This window comes from Tetrao urogallus (genome assembly GCF_951394365.1).
Source record: "Tetrao urogallus genome assembly, chromosome: 1".
Lineage (NCBI taxonomy): Eukaryota > Metazoa > Chordata > Aves > Galliformes > Phasianidae > Tetrao > Tetrao urogallus.
The window spans coordinates 18,799,824-18,814,871 of NC_136813.1; the positions used below are offsets into that span (position 1 = coordinate 18,799,824).

Here is a 15,048-nt window from a genome sequence, read left to right on the forward strand (position 1 = left end):
GTTTCTGTGCTCCTGTCGGTACAGTTTCTACTCTTTCCTTTCTGCCTTGCATGCAACACTAGCTTCTGTGACTGCATCAACACAGCCAGTGTCAATACTGGTGCACACACTGCCAACCACCTCAATGCCTGTAAAACCTATCTCAATGGCAAATACAGACTTTGACAGGATTTTTTTCCCTATATCCCTCCTAATGCTGGCACACAAGATAGGATATTTCCTGAGGAGAATGCTTGGTTCATCTTAAAATAGGCATCACTACCCAGGAACAACAGCATTTACTTACTAGGCATAGTTTAAGTTCCCCATTTTGATAGCACTGTAACAAAAAGGTGCAGAGAAACTGTCCTACTATCTGAGCTGTGCCTCTGAAACACTGTAATCCATCTGCTCAAGACATTTGTTGTGACTACTTCAAAAAATGCATCTACATGATAAGGCCGAAGCCCAAGGATATTTACTAAATTTATTTGCCCGTCAAGAACTGTAAGAGTGAATTAAGGTGAATTTTGTCAGGAAATAATAACAGATGCTTGTGCAGCCCTGACAAACAATGCTATTATGGTAAATTGCAAGAATTACTTTTACCCAGCACCATTAAAATTTAAGATATACGGGCCTGAAATAATAATTCATAACTGAGTCTAAACAGCTAGGAAGCAAGCAATATTCTAATTATCACAACATTTTTCTTTGTCAAATTTATCTGTGCACAGCAAAATGACAGATGAAAACAACAGCTGGTTTCTTTTACCATATTTCAATGTCTAGCACCAAAATGAAAGGAATATCCTCTCATCAATTAGAAAAAGCCTTTCAATCTACATGACTCTTACTTTTTTCCATTTTGCAAATTAAGCTGAAAGCAAATCTTAAGTTTGTAAGAAAAGTTTCAAAATTAGCAAGCCAAATTACAGGCATGAATTAGTCTACAGAGTGCTGTTGCCTTTCTAATGTCATTTCTCATTAAATTTTACTGAAATTTAGACTTTCAGACACATTAATTTTACATTCAGTAACTGTGAAGAACACAGACACTCTGATAATTCAAGAGTTCACAGTATTTTTTGCTAGGATAAAGCTCCTTGCCAAAAACTTGTTACTGCTTCTCATATTGAGGCTACATTTATTATGACATGCTGCACTCCATTGAAGGCAACAGCTAAAAATATATTTTTTTAAATAGAACAAAAAATGCAGGCTAACTTTGAAAGCAAGGAACTGTTCCATTCATAGGATAAGTAACACTTGCAGATGAGTAGAATAAAACAACTCACTAAATTATTAAGATGTCAGACATCATACTCTGGAGATATCTTGATTCCTCTTCTCCAGCTTTTCCCAGCCAGCAGAAGCAGCATTTTAATGGGGAAAGAACTTAAGCTGGATCTGATAACTTCCCTCTCTGAGAAAGGGGGTAACGTTTCTGGCAAGGAAAAAAGCATTTTCAGATGCTCACGTGAAATGCAAGACAAATGCACTATTGGTCACAGTGAAGACCAAAATTATGTCGTTCAGCAGAAATCAAGTGTTTAAGGAATACTTTCAGCCTGTGCTACAGAAACAACATGAAAGAATAAATGACATGCCAGAAGTCACAGAAGTACAGTGGGAAAAAACTCTCTTTGAAGTTCCACTTCATAGTGACTATCTTTCACATACTGACAGTGATGTTATATAAAACCCAACATGCAGTACAGTGTTAACTGCCTTTCAAGACAGACCTCTGCAAATCTAATATTCCCACTTCCCAATGTATTGTTTCCAGTGTGTTCCTTGATTAGAATGCACTGGAAACAATAAGAGTAAGTTATTTAGTTCAATAACAGTGTTCAATAATAGTGTTAAGCTATAGTCATACAAAAATGAGTGTGGAAGCTTTCCTGAGCTGTAGGGAACCTGTTTTAGCAGCGGGTTGGACTTGACGATCTCTAGAGGTTTCTTCCAACCACTACGATTCTGTGAAAAATGTGTAACTTATCTAACAATGATTTTTAGCTAAAAATGTCCAACACTCAACTCTCTGGATAAAGTAACTAAAACAAAGAAAACTCATTCATCATGACAATACAACAATAAGCATTTGAGTATTGGGATTTGGGTGCAGTAGAAGCAGGGTATTAATACGCAGAATAGCGTAGCAAACTTCTTTATTTGGTACAGTTCTACTCACCGTATTAGGTACATGTGGCAATCCATAAACTTTCTCCTGTGTTTCCTTTAAAATTTCTGTGGTTGACTTCTGTAGAGGATGTTTCCCGTGGTAGATTTGGTCCAAGGCAGAATAAAAGACCTAAGGACATAAAACACATTTGTCTTAGGCACATGGTATTGGTATGTGACAATAAAAAAGGCATGCTTACACTAAAAATGTGAATGTTTTCAAAGGACTGTATTCATTCTGTTTGACTAAGCTATCTTCTAACATACCGAAGAGAGCTTAGCCATGACCCAAAGTCATTAATGACATGGCTAGATTTGTGTCCTAAATAGAGACACTGAGCAAGAGATTTAGGCACTTAACAAACACCAAACACACAAAGCAGAGCAAGTCCCTAGCTCTTTAAGAAAACTGACAGCACTTACAGTTACAAGGGCGATTGAGAATATTACCAATGGTAAGCACCATGAATAGGTCTGAAAACAAGCTGAACTGACAGCCCAGTAAGACTCGCTTTCTTCAATCAGCCTAGGCCTCCCTGGCTCAGCACGAGTTATTTCACACTGACATCCCTTCCTCTCCAAAAACCCAAACCAAATACCAGGCACTTCAGCATCTGTTCACAGAATTTGGCATCCTGCTTCAGCTCAGCCTTGATCCTCTGTTTTTCTAACTCCCTGTTTTGTTAGGACCAGTTTGCAGTTGCTCCTACTGCTCCGCACAAGATGAAACAGACTGTGTGGTGGAGGACCCTTCCTAAAGGAAAATTAGGAGTCAAGTAGCTTGTGGTCAGAGAACTGGAGCAATACCTCAACTCACAGCCAGGAAGTGGGGAAACAGGAGCTGAAGGCCGGTGAAATGGCCTGCCTAAAGAACAATGCAGTGTTAGAGAGCAAGGGAAATGAGTCACTGAAGCCAGCTATAAGCTTTCCCCTGATCCTGGCACATGTAAAGCGTGGGAAGCAAGCTATGAGCCAGGCCACCTGGAAAGCATTGTAAAAAAAATCCATCCCTGAAAATAAACTTGGATGAACTTTATATCCATAAGCATTCCCATCTATGAACCACAGTTCTGCATGTTTACTCAGGCCTTTGAAATGGGAAAAGGAGACATATCCCAGGTCCACAGGATTTTAGATAATACAGCTGAGGAGCATGCTAACACTTAACATTAAGCAGCAGTTAGACAACCATTTCTACTTGCAGTAAAATACATTTCCCAAAGGACCTAAAAATATAAAAAGGCCATCAAGTAGTTATCTATGTGCGTGCAGTCTTTCCTTTCTGCAGTGACATTATGTATCAGCTTAACTCAATTCTGCACTTCTTTCTCACTCCCTGTCCACTTAATTACTATTCATATGTAAATAGTTACGGATCTTCCAGTGAAGTTACTGCTGACTGAAAGATGCTGTATGGCAAAGGCTTTCTGAACATAGAGATTCCTGTATCTTTTCTCCTGACTAAGTGATTACATGAGCTGGAAGAAAACAGAGAGATTTTATAATGAAAAAAAACTAGTGTTATTTCTTATTGTCCCATGACAATAGACTTATTTTCTGAAAGGACAACAAAAGGACCTTTAGGCATTTTTCCTCCTGCTGCAAAAATTTGCAAGCATTTTGAATTCTTTTAAAGGTCAAATCCTGCAAAGCATCTGGTCATCAATACAGAATATACTCACTGCAAAGCCTGCAAAAAAGGCATAGTCATTAATCGCAGTCTTTTTAGACCACATATTTAGTGCTATATACATACTTGGGCATCTACAGATTAAAATACATTTTTATTCAATCGGTTATTATATTTTTACATTAACAATAGTAACAATGGTTATACAAAGGAATGTGTGAACTTTATATTTGCCACGCAACCAACCTCTCCGGAACATTTTTTCTTAATTAATAAAGAAAATGGCCAGCCAATCTTTTTTTTTTTTTTTTTTTTTTTAATGAGTGCATACTTCTGCAGACATTATAATTGGAAACTCCAAAAATACGGTGCTGAAAGTAGGAAATGACTAATATTATTCTGTGTGGCATTGTGGTAGTTTGGCAGGGGTTGAGACTGGCTGAACTGTAGTTACATGAGCAATTTGAGGGCAAACAGCCTGCTTAATCGCTGTGTCACTGCCAGCACCAGTCACTTACCAGGCACCACAGGAATTTGATTCCAAAAGAGCTGGGTTTTCTCTCCCTGCTTCTAAATCTACAGGGCTGGAGTTACCCGAGGACAGAGGTAGCAGCAGCCTCACAGGAGGGGGAAGATGCCCCTGAGGGCTAACAGCAGCAGGGAGATCGCACAGCTTAGCCCATGAGATCACTACAGTGGTGATCCCCACCATCATGGAGTGTGCCACCTCCCCTGCTGCAGGACAGGAACATTGTGTCATTTGTTCATGTACCTGTGACAGACAGTTATTCTTGTTATCCTTATTGCCCCAACGTGGTTTATTTGGTCTCAAACCCTGACAGTGTTATAGCAAAAATATATTAAAAGTTGAAAATAAATCCATTTCACAGAATCATACAATGGTCTGGTCAAAGATCATCTAGTTTCAACCCCCTGCTATTTGTGCAATGTCGCCAACCACTAGACCAGGCTGCCCAGAGCCACATCTAGTCTGGCCTTGAATGCCTGCAGGGATGGGGCATCCACAAGCTCTCTGGGCCACCTGTAATTGATGGGCATATCGAGTGTGGTATGGACACAGAATAAAAGAATGCATGTGGAAGTACTTGTTCCATCACTTTGATGATTAACAGACTGTACACTGGCAAATTACTTGATGCTGGTGGACTTTATGTACAGAGGTCCTCCATTAAGCGTTCTCAGCATAAATTTTCTTTTGATCCAGAATTGCTTTCTCCTCCAAAAACTCCTACGCAAATTAAACATATTCTTGACCACACTCTTCCTGGATTCTCAGCTATCTCTACATGAGACTCTTCCAGAGTGAAAAATGTGCATTTCAAAATCAGACCTGCTGAGAGGGCTCAGAATAGCTTCAGGTAGTACCCTCCAGGCTCACACTGCCTGCACAGTCAACATTGGCCAGCGAAAACCAGCACCACACTGAAAGCACGTGTCAAAAACCTGTTTAAGTTTAACCAGTGAAAAATACATGTATATCCTGGAAACAGTCTGGTTTTGATTCATGCATTTGACATGTCTACATTTACAGGTCCATGCTCAAGTATTCTGATCAGTTTTAAATCACTACAAATTATGGCAAAGAGCAAAGTGCAAATATTTAACCAAGTTTTTCTTTTAAATCAACTTCAGTTAACCAGCACAACTCATGCTTGTGCACATCGCTGAGATCATCTGCATACTTTTCAAACAGAAAATTTACAAGGGGATGATCTTTGGAATTGTTTCTTTCCTCATTTCAAAAACAATGGCGATCTTTTATTAAGGCATCAGCAGAGTCGCATCACCTAAGCACTAGGTCAGCTGTAGCAAGAAAATGCTTTTGATTTAAGGGGAAAGAAAAAGAGGAGAAAATGAATTTATAAAAATTCCACAGCAGAAGCTTGCAGCTAAATGCAGCCAAACTCCCACTGTAAAAAAAAATGTGGCTGAATGCTATAATGTTACTGTTCACAACAGAGAACTGCCCTAGCAGGACTGGAAAAAAATATTTATATAGACAAGATAATACTCTAAGTTTCTTTTCTTTCTTTGAAGAAAAGTGACAGTGAAAATGTGTTTATGAGAATGACTGATCAATCACATCTGTCCTCAGAAAATAAAGACATATGGATTTAATTACTGCCTCAAACACTGAGAGAGGGAAGTTGTACAGCTGCAGCTCAGTCACCAATTTTGGTAACAAGTTCTCTTTTAGCAGCAAGTTGTCACTTTCATAGTGGACCTGCAGAAACAAGATAATTTGACTAAGGTTTATCTCTCATTCTCATTTAACGATCCAAAGGCACACAATACTTTTTCTACTGCAAAGAGCTCTCCCTGAATGATTTTGTGAATTTAGGAACACAATTGTAAACCACATCTGGAAACGCTGGTACTTTGGTCCTCTTTGAAAGCTGTGGTTTTCAAGATGTTTTCCTTTACATTTATACATTTAGTTTTAGAATCAAAGAATCACAGAATGGCTTGGATTGGAAGGGACCCTAACAATCATCAAGTTCCAGTCCTCCTGACACACGCAGAGCAACCAACCTCCAGATCTGGTACTAGACCACGTTGCCCAGAGCCCCTCCAACTTGGGCTTGAACACATCCAGGGATGGGGCATCCACAGCCTCTCTGGGCAGCCTGTGCCAGCAATTCACCACCTCTCTGTGAACAACTTCCCCCGACATCTAATCTAAACCTTCTCTCCTTGAGCTTAAAACCATTCCCAGTTGTCCTATCACTACCTACCCGAGTAAAAACGTTGATTCCCTTCCTGTTTGTAATCCCCTTTTAAATACTGGAAGGCCACTATGAGGTCACCCTGCAGCCTTCTCTTCTCCAGGCCAGCTCCCTCAGCCTGTCTTCATAAGGGATGCACTCCAGACCTCTGATCATAGAATATGTTAATGAAAACAAGCATGAAAATGAGTATCAAAATGAAATCCTTTTCACTAATTTTTACACATCTAGGTAAGATATCTACATTAAAATGTTAGGAAAAGTTAAAATACTTTCTGCATGTTTTCTATATAGAAAATGTGTCCCATTAGAACACAAAGACAATACCTGGAGTTGCATATCAGCTGCAGCACACACCTTTTTGGATTCACACAGTCTTGACACCATGTTTTTTGGTAGTGGCTTTAAAAGAAAAAAAAATCAGAACACATTTGGAATTGTTGTAAATTTGTTAATAGTGCACTTACTATTAAAAGAGACTGAGAGAGGAAAAAAGGACTTGGCAATACTAAAAACATCTTTGAAATGCATTGCATTGAGGAATTAAAAATGAGGAAGGAAATCTCATTTGCTAAAGCATGAAATGGGAAACTGAGATATCAGCAATAATTTACATAGCAATCAAATCCCAGTGTTTGTTCTTCTATGAAATGTTCCCATGTTCTCTTAGATGCCTGTTAAAAATATACGACTATCTTTAGAAATAAAGAACAATGGATTGGGCAGATCAAGTCCCCACAGGTCATCCTGACTAATCCTCAAAGTAGATATTACAATAGATTCTCCCACTGTCTTTGAGCGTAGCTCGTTCAGACTTTCTTAACTTCCACAGAGCCAGCAGAGTTTTTATATGATCAAATGGGACAGCATGTGGCCTTTTACCCTTACCTGCAAAGATATGTCTGGTCACATTGATTAGTCAGTATTCATCCCTTGAAATTTTTAACAAAGTTGAACTTATTCCACACCTGTGGCAGTAAAAATTATCCATGCCATCACAGTCTGAAAGTCGGGACATTTTTCAAGTCATTAAGCAAACTCCTCTTGACTTTCTATCCAGATATTTATAAATGCATCCAAAGACTAAGAATATCTGTATAGATATACAGAGATATACAGATATTAAGAATATACAGATATTAATAATATCTGTATATGAATGCTTGACCTCAGACTTCTTCCACTGCTTCTGAAGCTTTTCAACAGACGTTTTGCTTAGTAAGCATTTTCTCTTTTTTGCCAGCAGTTTTATTAACAAACACGTTAAATATGGCTAAAATGACTGTGCCCTTGCTGAAATATTTTAAAAGTTATTACATGTTGTATAATGTATTAAAGATGTTTGGTATTACACTGAACTGTAAAAGCATACCTACAATTGTACACCGTGTTGAAGAGTTTAAGAAATAATACATCAAAGTTTACAGATATCGATGGCAGAGCTGTTATGTTCAGACTGTGAAAATGATATTACTTCAAGACAAACGGTGTTAATGTTCATAGAAGAAAAAACTAACTCTGGGGAAGTAACATGTAGGTGAAGAAAACATTATCAATTAACTCTGTGGAATCTGGAAGTTAAAGGAGATAAGGGAAACTCTCAAATTGCACAGCTGTTTCATGCAATAACTTGCCAAGGCTCGTAACCTCTTCTCCAAGACAAATGTTAGCTGGGTCAAGAATGGGATAGAACAACACCCACTATTTTGCCTGTCATAAATATGTGCAGCTGTTAAATTTCAGCACACAGAAATGAACCAATGAACATAAAGTCTATCCTACAATGTATCCATGTTAGGTCAGCATTTACCCTTCCCAAATATATTAATCGACTTTCGGATCACACTAAGATTTTGGACTGCCAAAACAAGAGTAAACAGGCTGTAATAAAGATGTTAGTTGCTGAATATCTTGACATTCCACACTGGATTTAGAATTGTTCAAAATATTATTTCACAGAATCACAGAATGGCGAGGGCTGGAAGGGACCTCAAGGATCATGAAGCTCCAACCCCCCTGCCACATGCAGGGCCACCAACCTCCCCATTTAATACCAGACCAGGCTGCCCAGGGCCCCATCCAATCTGGCCTTGAACACCTCCAGGGACGGGGCATCCACAGCCTCTCTGGACAGCCTGTTCCAGCACCACTCTCTCTATAAAGAATTTCCCCCTGACATCTGACCTAAATCTTCCCACCCTCAACTTAAAACCATTTCCCCTTGTCCTGCAGTTATCAACCCTTTCAAAGAGTTGATATTTAACGATGTAGAAAACTTATTAAAGCAAGAAGCAACAGAATAATGGAAATGGCAGTAAATGTTACGCCTGGGCAATTCTCCTGGTTCTACGGACATGTGTTGTCTTATCCTTCTACATAAGCCAAGGGAGGCAAGCGCTTCAATGACTCTTCATCCTACTACTAAAGCACACACGAGTTTGCAATAACACAGTTTCAGCTGTCGTGGGAGAAGCCACTGTGTAAGGAAAACTAAACAATTTTGAATGTATTTCATTATTAAGCACCAAATCTCTGGAGGTGTTCACTTCCTAGTGAAGTAGTACAGTGTGAAATTAAACAAAACTAATTTCTTTGAGAAGCATTTGTATTTTTTATATAGTAAAGCATGAGAAAACTGTACAGGAATTCATTGATTGTAATTCTTCAGTGTGAAAAAGCTAAACTTCCAAAAACTTGGCAATAGCAAATACGTGTATTTTGCACAGTTAGAATTTAAGAGTGTTAAGGCCAAGAGCATTCCCACCAGTAGCATCAAACCAGCTCCTCACCATAATGGATTTTCAACTTCGTATTTCAGCTACATTAAATAATGGTAAGAGGAAGTTAAGTGTACAGGCTTTCATCTGGTACATGAAATAAATAGGAAAAAAAAAAAAACAAAACACTTAAGACTTTGCTAATTGACATTTTGGTAAACCACAATCACACAGATCTTCATGATTTGGGAAATTCAAGTTCCCTGTTCACTGGGGCAGAGCAGCCAGGTTTGGCGACACGGACAAACACCGCATGCTTCCTGGGAGACCCAGCCAAAGAAACAACTGTAGCAGCTCTGATTCCCAGCTCAGAGCTGAGCATTTCTTACAGTCTCTCCATCAAATCAAAAAAATCACTCTATGGCAAATAGCTTGACCTCAAGGATGACTGCTGAAAAGGCAGCCTCTGCATTCATCCCTTTCTTCCTTCTGTTCTGCTTATGTCATATTCTAGACCGAAGTCCTGAAGGGAAAGACAGAAATGCTCTTTAGAGATTCCAGGGTCATAACTAAAAGGAACATTCAAAGCTGCCCAGGTCACTTTCCACAGAGGATGGCTTAGCAGCACCTGCAAGAGATCCACTGAAATAGAGGTAATGCCAAGAACCTCCAGGAAATCTTTCATCTGTTTTACAGCCATATGAATATCAAGCAAACAATGCAGATCATCTCTGCCCTGGAGAGAGCAAGCTCTACTGCTTAAGCAGATTAAAATTAACAGGAAATCACAAATAACTCTTTTGACAATACCTATTGAAAAAAAGGATGTGAGAAAAGTATAAATGTTCTTTTGTTGAAATCAATCAGTGCTAAAGCTATAAATGAAAGACAGAAATGTTTCTTCGTTTACACCAGTAAGTGCTAATGATCAGGCTCAAAGATTATGGTCTGATCATAATTCACAAGTGAAGAAGAATTTGCCTGGCAAAAATTAGATTAAATTCAAGAACTTGAATTTATTCCTCTGGGAGTTTAAAATTCAACATTTCAGTGAACTAAAATTAAACTCCAGAGAGTTTCTGAAAGACCACAGCTTCAAAGCTTATTTCTGCAAATGTCAGGCATATGGATACACTGAAGTCTTAATTATACTAAGGATGACGAACTGTGTCAGGCAATAGAAACCTTTTCTCCATACTCTGTTACAGCCTCATAGAGCCTCTTAATGAGTAGCTGATTGAAGAAAAAAATGCATCAGTGGTATTATTTTACCTATTCTGAAAGATGAGCTATCTGATAAAATCAAATTGTCATCCTCATTCTAAAAGAAAGACCTCAGTGAGCTTTGGTTATTTTAATGGAATAATTGTTGCATTTTTCAAATTTAAATATTACATGCTTTACTTTGGGTTCCATTTTTCCATCCTTTTAGATTAAATAACCTTCAGATCTTGGCACGGATTTTTTAGCCTGTTTGCAATGGTGGCTAAAAGAACAAAATTCCCTGTGTTCCAAATTCTCAAAGCAGGCTTAACTCCTTACTGCTGTAACAGGGGCACGTTAGGACTGTTTACTATCTGTGGGATTCTTTCTGTAATCATGATAGCACAATACTGCCTTTGTAATTCCATCTCTGTGAAAAATGAAGTCGGTTCAAATTTGAACAGCTGAAATACTGGCCTTTGTTCAAGAGAGCCTCCAAAGACACACAAGCTTAAAATGATTTAGCTCAACAGACCTACCACATATCTGTACATGTAACAAACAAAATTAAACACTGTGATACAGAATGGTACACATTCACCAGATTGTCTGCTTAACATTGCAACAACTACACTTCGATATGGCTTGACTTAGTGAGCTTACCTGAATAATTCAGCTTGAGTAACTAATTAATACAGTTTTCCCTATTCCCTTGTTGTTTTTTTGTTCCTTGGGATTTTTCCATTTTCAGTTATCCGGGAAAAATATTTTAGTGCTGGCCAGCTTTTTGAACTAAATTCACAAGACTCGCTCCTTTTGCCATTAGAATTTGCAAGCTTTTGAGCTCCTCAGTACGCAGCAGCAGAACTATCCAAAATGCACACAAAGAAGAAACAGGCTTTCCTTCAACGGACTTTGGATCATATCCTCAAGATCCGTGTACATATACACATAATATATTAACATCTTTGAAAGCCTGTCCACTACATCCTTTCTTTCTGCAACACTACTTTAAAAGAACAGTTTTCAACTGCCTGCGTGCTTTACAATCAAAATAGTGCACGCACCTTTTCCCTCCTCAGTAAGAACTGCAGCTGAGGCAGGACCAGTCTTTCTACAATTTGCTCACATGGCAAAGGCCATCAGAAGCTGAGATTCTGTTTGAAAGTCATTCTGACATAATTATCTCTAGTAGGAGTGTTAAAAATGTCATCACCTAATTCAATACATATATGCAAAAACTACAGCATAAATGCAGCAATTCACCACAATTTTTCAAATTTTCTGCAATGCTGCATCAATTAATCAGGTCAGTCAAAAACCCTCCTTTTGTCAACACCCAGTAAAGCTATGGTAGTGCTGTTTCTGGTACAGAAAAGCTCAGTCTCTTCATTGATAAGAAACTAGGTGTTCTTGTTTGTAAGAACATTTGGATGAAACGGCTTCACAAATTTCACATTTAAACTGTTTTACCCACACCTTACTCCCTCCTGGAAAAAGGGTAAAATGGGCTATTTTTTCCTTTCAAGTAACTGAAAACCTAGAGAAAAAAATATTTTAACATCTGCATTCGTACATACAAAAAAAAAAAAAAAAAAAAAAAAAAGGCAGGGAACAAACATAGTAAAAGTAAAATTCAAATGGTTTTCTACACAGTTGTAAACATAGGAGAGCAGGATTCTTCTATTCCAAGTAGTTTTGAAAGATATACACAATGGATAAAAGTAATTCTGAGTTTCAAGAACAGAAAAATGACTTCAATCTGTTTGTATTTAAATGACAGACACAGAAATCCAGTATCAGATTCTTAGCTCAGCTTAGATGACCAACATAAGCAAAAGCAGATTTATGTAAGTTGGGTAATGATTTAAAAATACACTCTAAAACAGCAGTTACAGACTCCTGTACTCATCTTCCAGCAAAATCCATTCTTGTCACTCTTCAAGACTAAATGTCAACATGAAAACTCTGAAAGGGCAAGATTTTACCACCAATAAAGAGAAGATTTTTTTTTTTGAAAATGCCAAATGGCACACTGTGCTTGGTTCTACAATTTGCACTGCAACTAAACATGGTTTAGTTTTGTCAAGCCATTTTGGAAAGGCAGAGCCATAAAAAATGTTCCATAAATCTCTTTCAGATGTTCTATTTAAGATCACTGTCTGAATTCATATGCAATTGGATTTGCTCCACAATGTTTCAGCACTACCTGAACTGTAGAGTGGACACCAGGAAGCAGCAATTTGCTGTGTGGATTCAAACATACAAGCGATGCACACTCCTGAACTGAGTACTTTCAATTCTAGGTGTTAAGGAGACCTGCGGAACTGATTTCTGACATTACAGTTATTGAAATAGACATTATGCAACCTATTTTTCTAATTAGCTGTTACAGCAGAGGCAAACATAATCCCACTTCCATTACCGAGAAACATACTGAATGCTTAGTACTGGATAAAACTTAAATGAATCTTAATACTACACAACGTAAAAGGCTTTCTTGTTTTTCCATTGGTAAGTAATCTATTCCATCGTCACATCTGAGTATATTTTCATCTCTGGAACTAGCCTCAGTCAAAAGAACAGTAAAAACATCTTTGCTTATTCTTTTCTGGTTTGTATCTCTGAAATGGTTGTACAAATCTAAATCACATCATGGTGGCATGCATGAATAATTAAGCAACCACTGAAAGTCACTGTCCCAGACAGCAATATTTTATACATTTTATGTTAAAAGCAGATGCTTAAATTAAACTTGCATAGAATAGCTTTATGCAAAAAGGACTGCAGTTTTAATGCAGAGATTCCTGACTGCCAAAATCTACATGTATCATATCTAAAATTAAGCAGTTCCCATTTCATCACAAAACCTTTCAACCACTAACCTTCACTGTGTTAAAAATGAGAGCCTTTAAACACTGCAGATCATCTCCATTTATCTTCATGACTTGTTATCTAAGCTTTATTTTAAAACAGACTTTAGACAGTTTGATGTGGAATGACTACTTCTGTCATAACTTACCTGTAATTAAATTAAAACAACAGACAAAACTTTACCTACAAGACTAGGTTTGTGTAATGCAGAAACAATGCAACCTTTGTAGGAAAAAGAGATGGAAAATTTTAACTATTTTAACAGAACATTAGATTTTAGGATCTGTTATTATTTAACAGATTACTTTCAGCTTTTCTGCAATAAGAATACAAACTTTTTCTTCTGATTAATTAAAATTATAACATTACATTAGGTTATCATCTCTTTTTGTTTCTATTTAACAGTACTAACAAACAAAAATGTGACATTTATTCCTATTTTCAATAATTTACATGTTTTCCCTACCTGTCCAGTTTTATAATGCCTTGCGAATTGGTTAACCACTCGATAGTCATTCGCAAAGTACTCCATCAGAATAGAGGGAACTTCAGCAAAATCAGTAGGACATCTGGTTCCTAAAGGTAGAATAATTGAACACATTAGCATCTGCCATTTCTATTAACACGAACAGTTAACTCTTTCCAAAAAGCTTTGCAATTTTCTGTTTGGCCTTTCAGTGAACTTTAATGTTCTTTCATTTCTTTCCTTTCCATAGCTTTATTGTACATACTGCCAGAAAAGCTTCATTATAATCCTACACATTTTACTATAAATCACAAAGTAAAACAAAATATTTGAACAGCTGGGTGAGGCACCTTATAAAGCTCTGGATCACACCCTTTTTAAACTAAACCAGACTGCAGCCAAACTGGCCCTACATGAAACATGGAATCTATTTAAGTGTTCTAAACCTAAATCAAACTACCATGTAAATAAAACACTGCTTTAATCCCATTCACAATTACAATTTTTACCTTCCATCAGTTTGCTGAGCTTACTTATGCTTTATATTAGCCTTATTTTACAACACAAAGTCATTCATCCAAGGAAAACTCTTGCAGATTGAAGACATGTTCTGAATAAATGCAGAGGTAGTGTCTCTGCAGTTAGTACCTTCAAAAAGCATTTTATCCAAAATCTTCTTTACTCTAACCTTTACCAGCATCTCACACAATCAAAGTTATTAAGAAGTATATAATACATCACCAAACCAATTTCTGATTTCTAAATTAAATGTAGGGGTGCACGAAGCTGCTGTTTGAATAACAAACCTACCGGGTCATCACATCTATCCCCATGTGCTAGAGGCAATGCCAACATTCAAATCTAGTCTTAAATGTAATGTCTTTTGCTTTGCTATTCCTTCCTGAAGCCTATTTTTTGCTAAACCACTCATTTAGTTTTTACCAATCTTTCTCTAATTTTTAACTGAATTCACAATTTGTTTATATTTACCGACCAATACCGTTCTTTAGTATTAACTGCATTTCCCAGACTGGCTTTTACCTCCTAAATTAAGAAAAACAATATCCTACATCTCTTCTCTGTAGCTGCTCCATTTTGAATTCATCTTCAGACCAGAGACATGAAACTATGCTCCAGCACTGCACAAGGTTTCATCTACATCTTTCTTCATCTATCAAATACTTAATTCCGACAGAAACACTTTCAAATCACATTTGGCCTTTCACAGACACCAGCTACTTGCAATTC

General features: G+C 37.5%; 1 protein-coding gene across 1 annotated transcript in view; it reads right to left on the minus strand.

Annotated features, from left to right (window-relative positions):
- MIPEP (mitochondrial intermediate peptidase) overlaps nucleotides 1-15,048 on the minus strand; it is a gene marked incomplete at both ends in the record, with an annotated part of 66,947 nt that overhangs the window by 21,761 nt on the left and 30,138 nt on the right. The window contains 3 exons of the mRNA XM_079549578.1: nucleotides 2,174-2,293; nucleotides 6,868-6,942; nucleotides 13,801-13,910. Of these exons, the coding sequence (XP_079405704.1) occupies nucleotides 2,174-2,293; nucleotides 6,868-6,942; nucleotides 13,801-13,910 (305 nt within the window). The remainder of the gene's footprint in view (nucleotides 1-2,173; nucleotides 2,294-6,867; nucleotides 6,943-13,800; nucleotides 13,911-15,048) is intronic.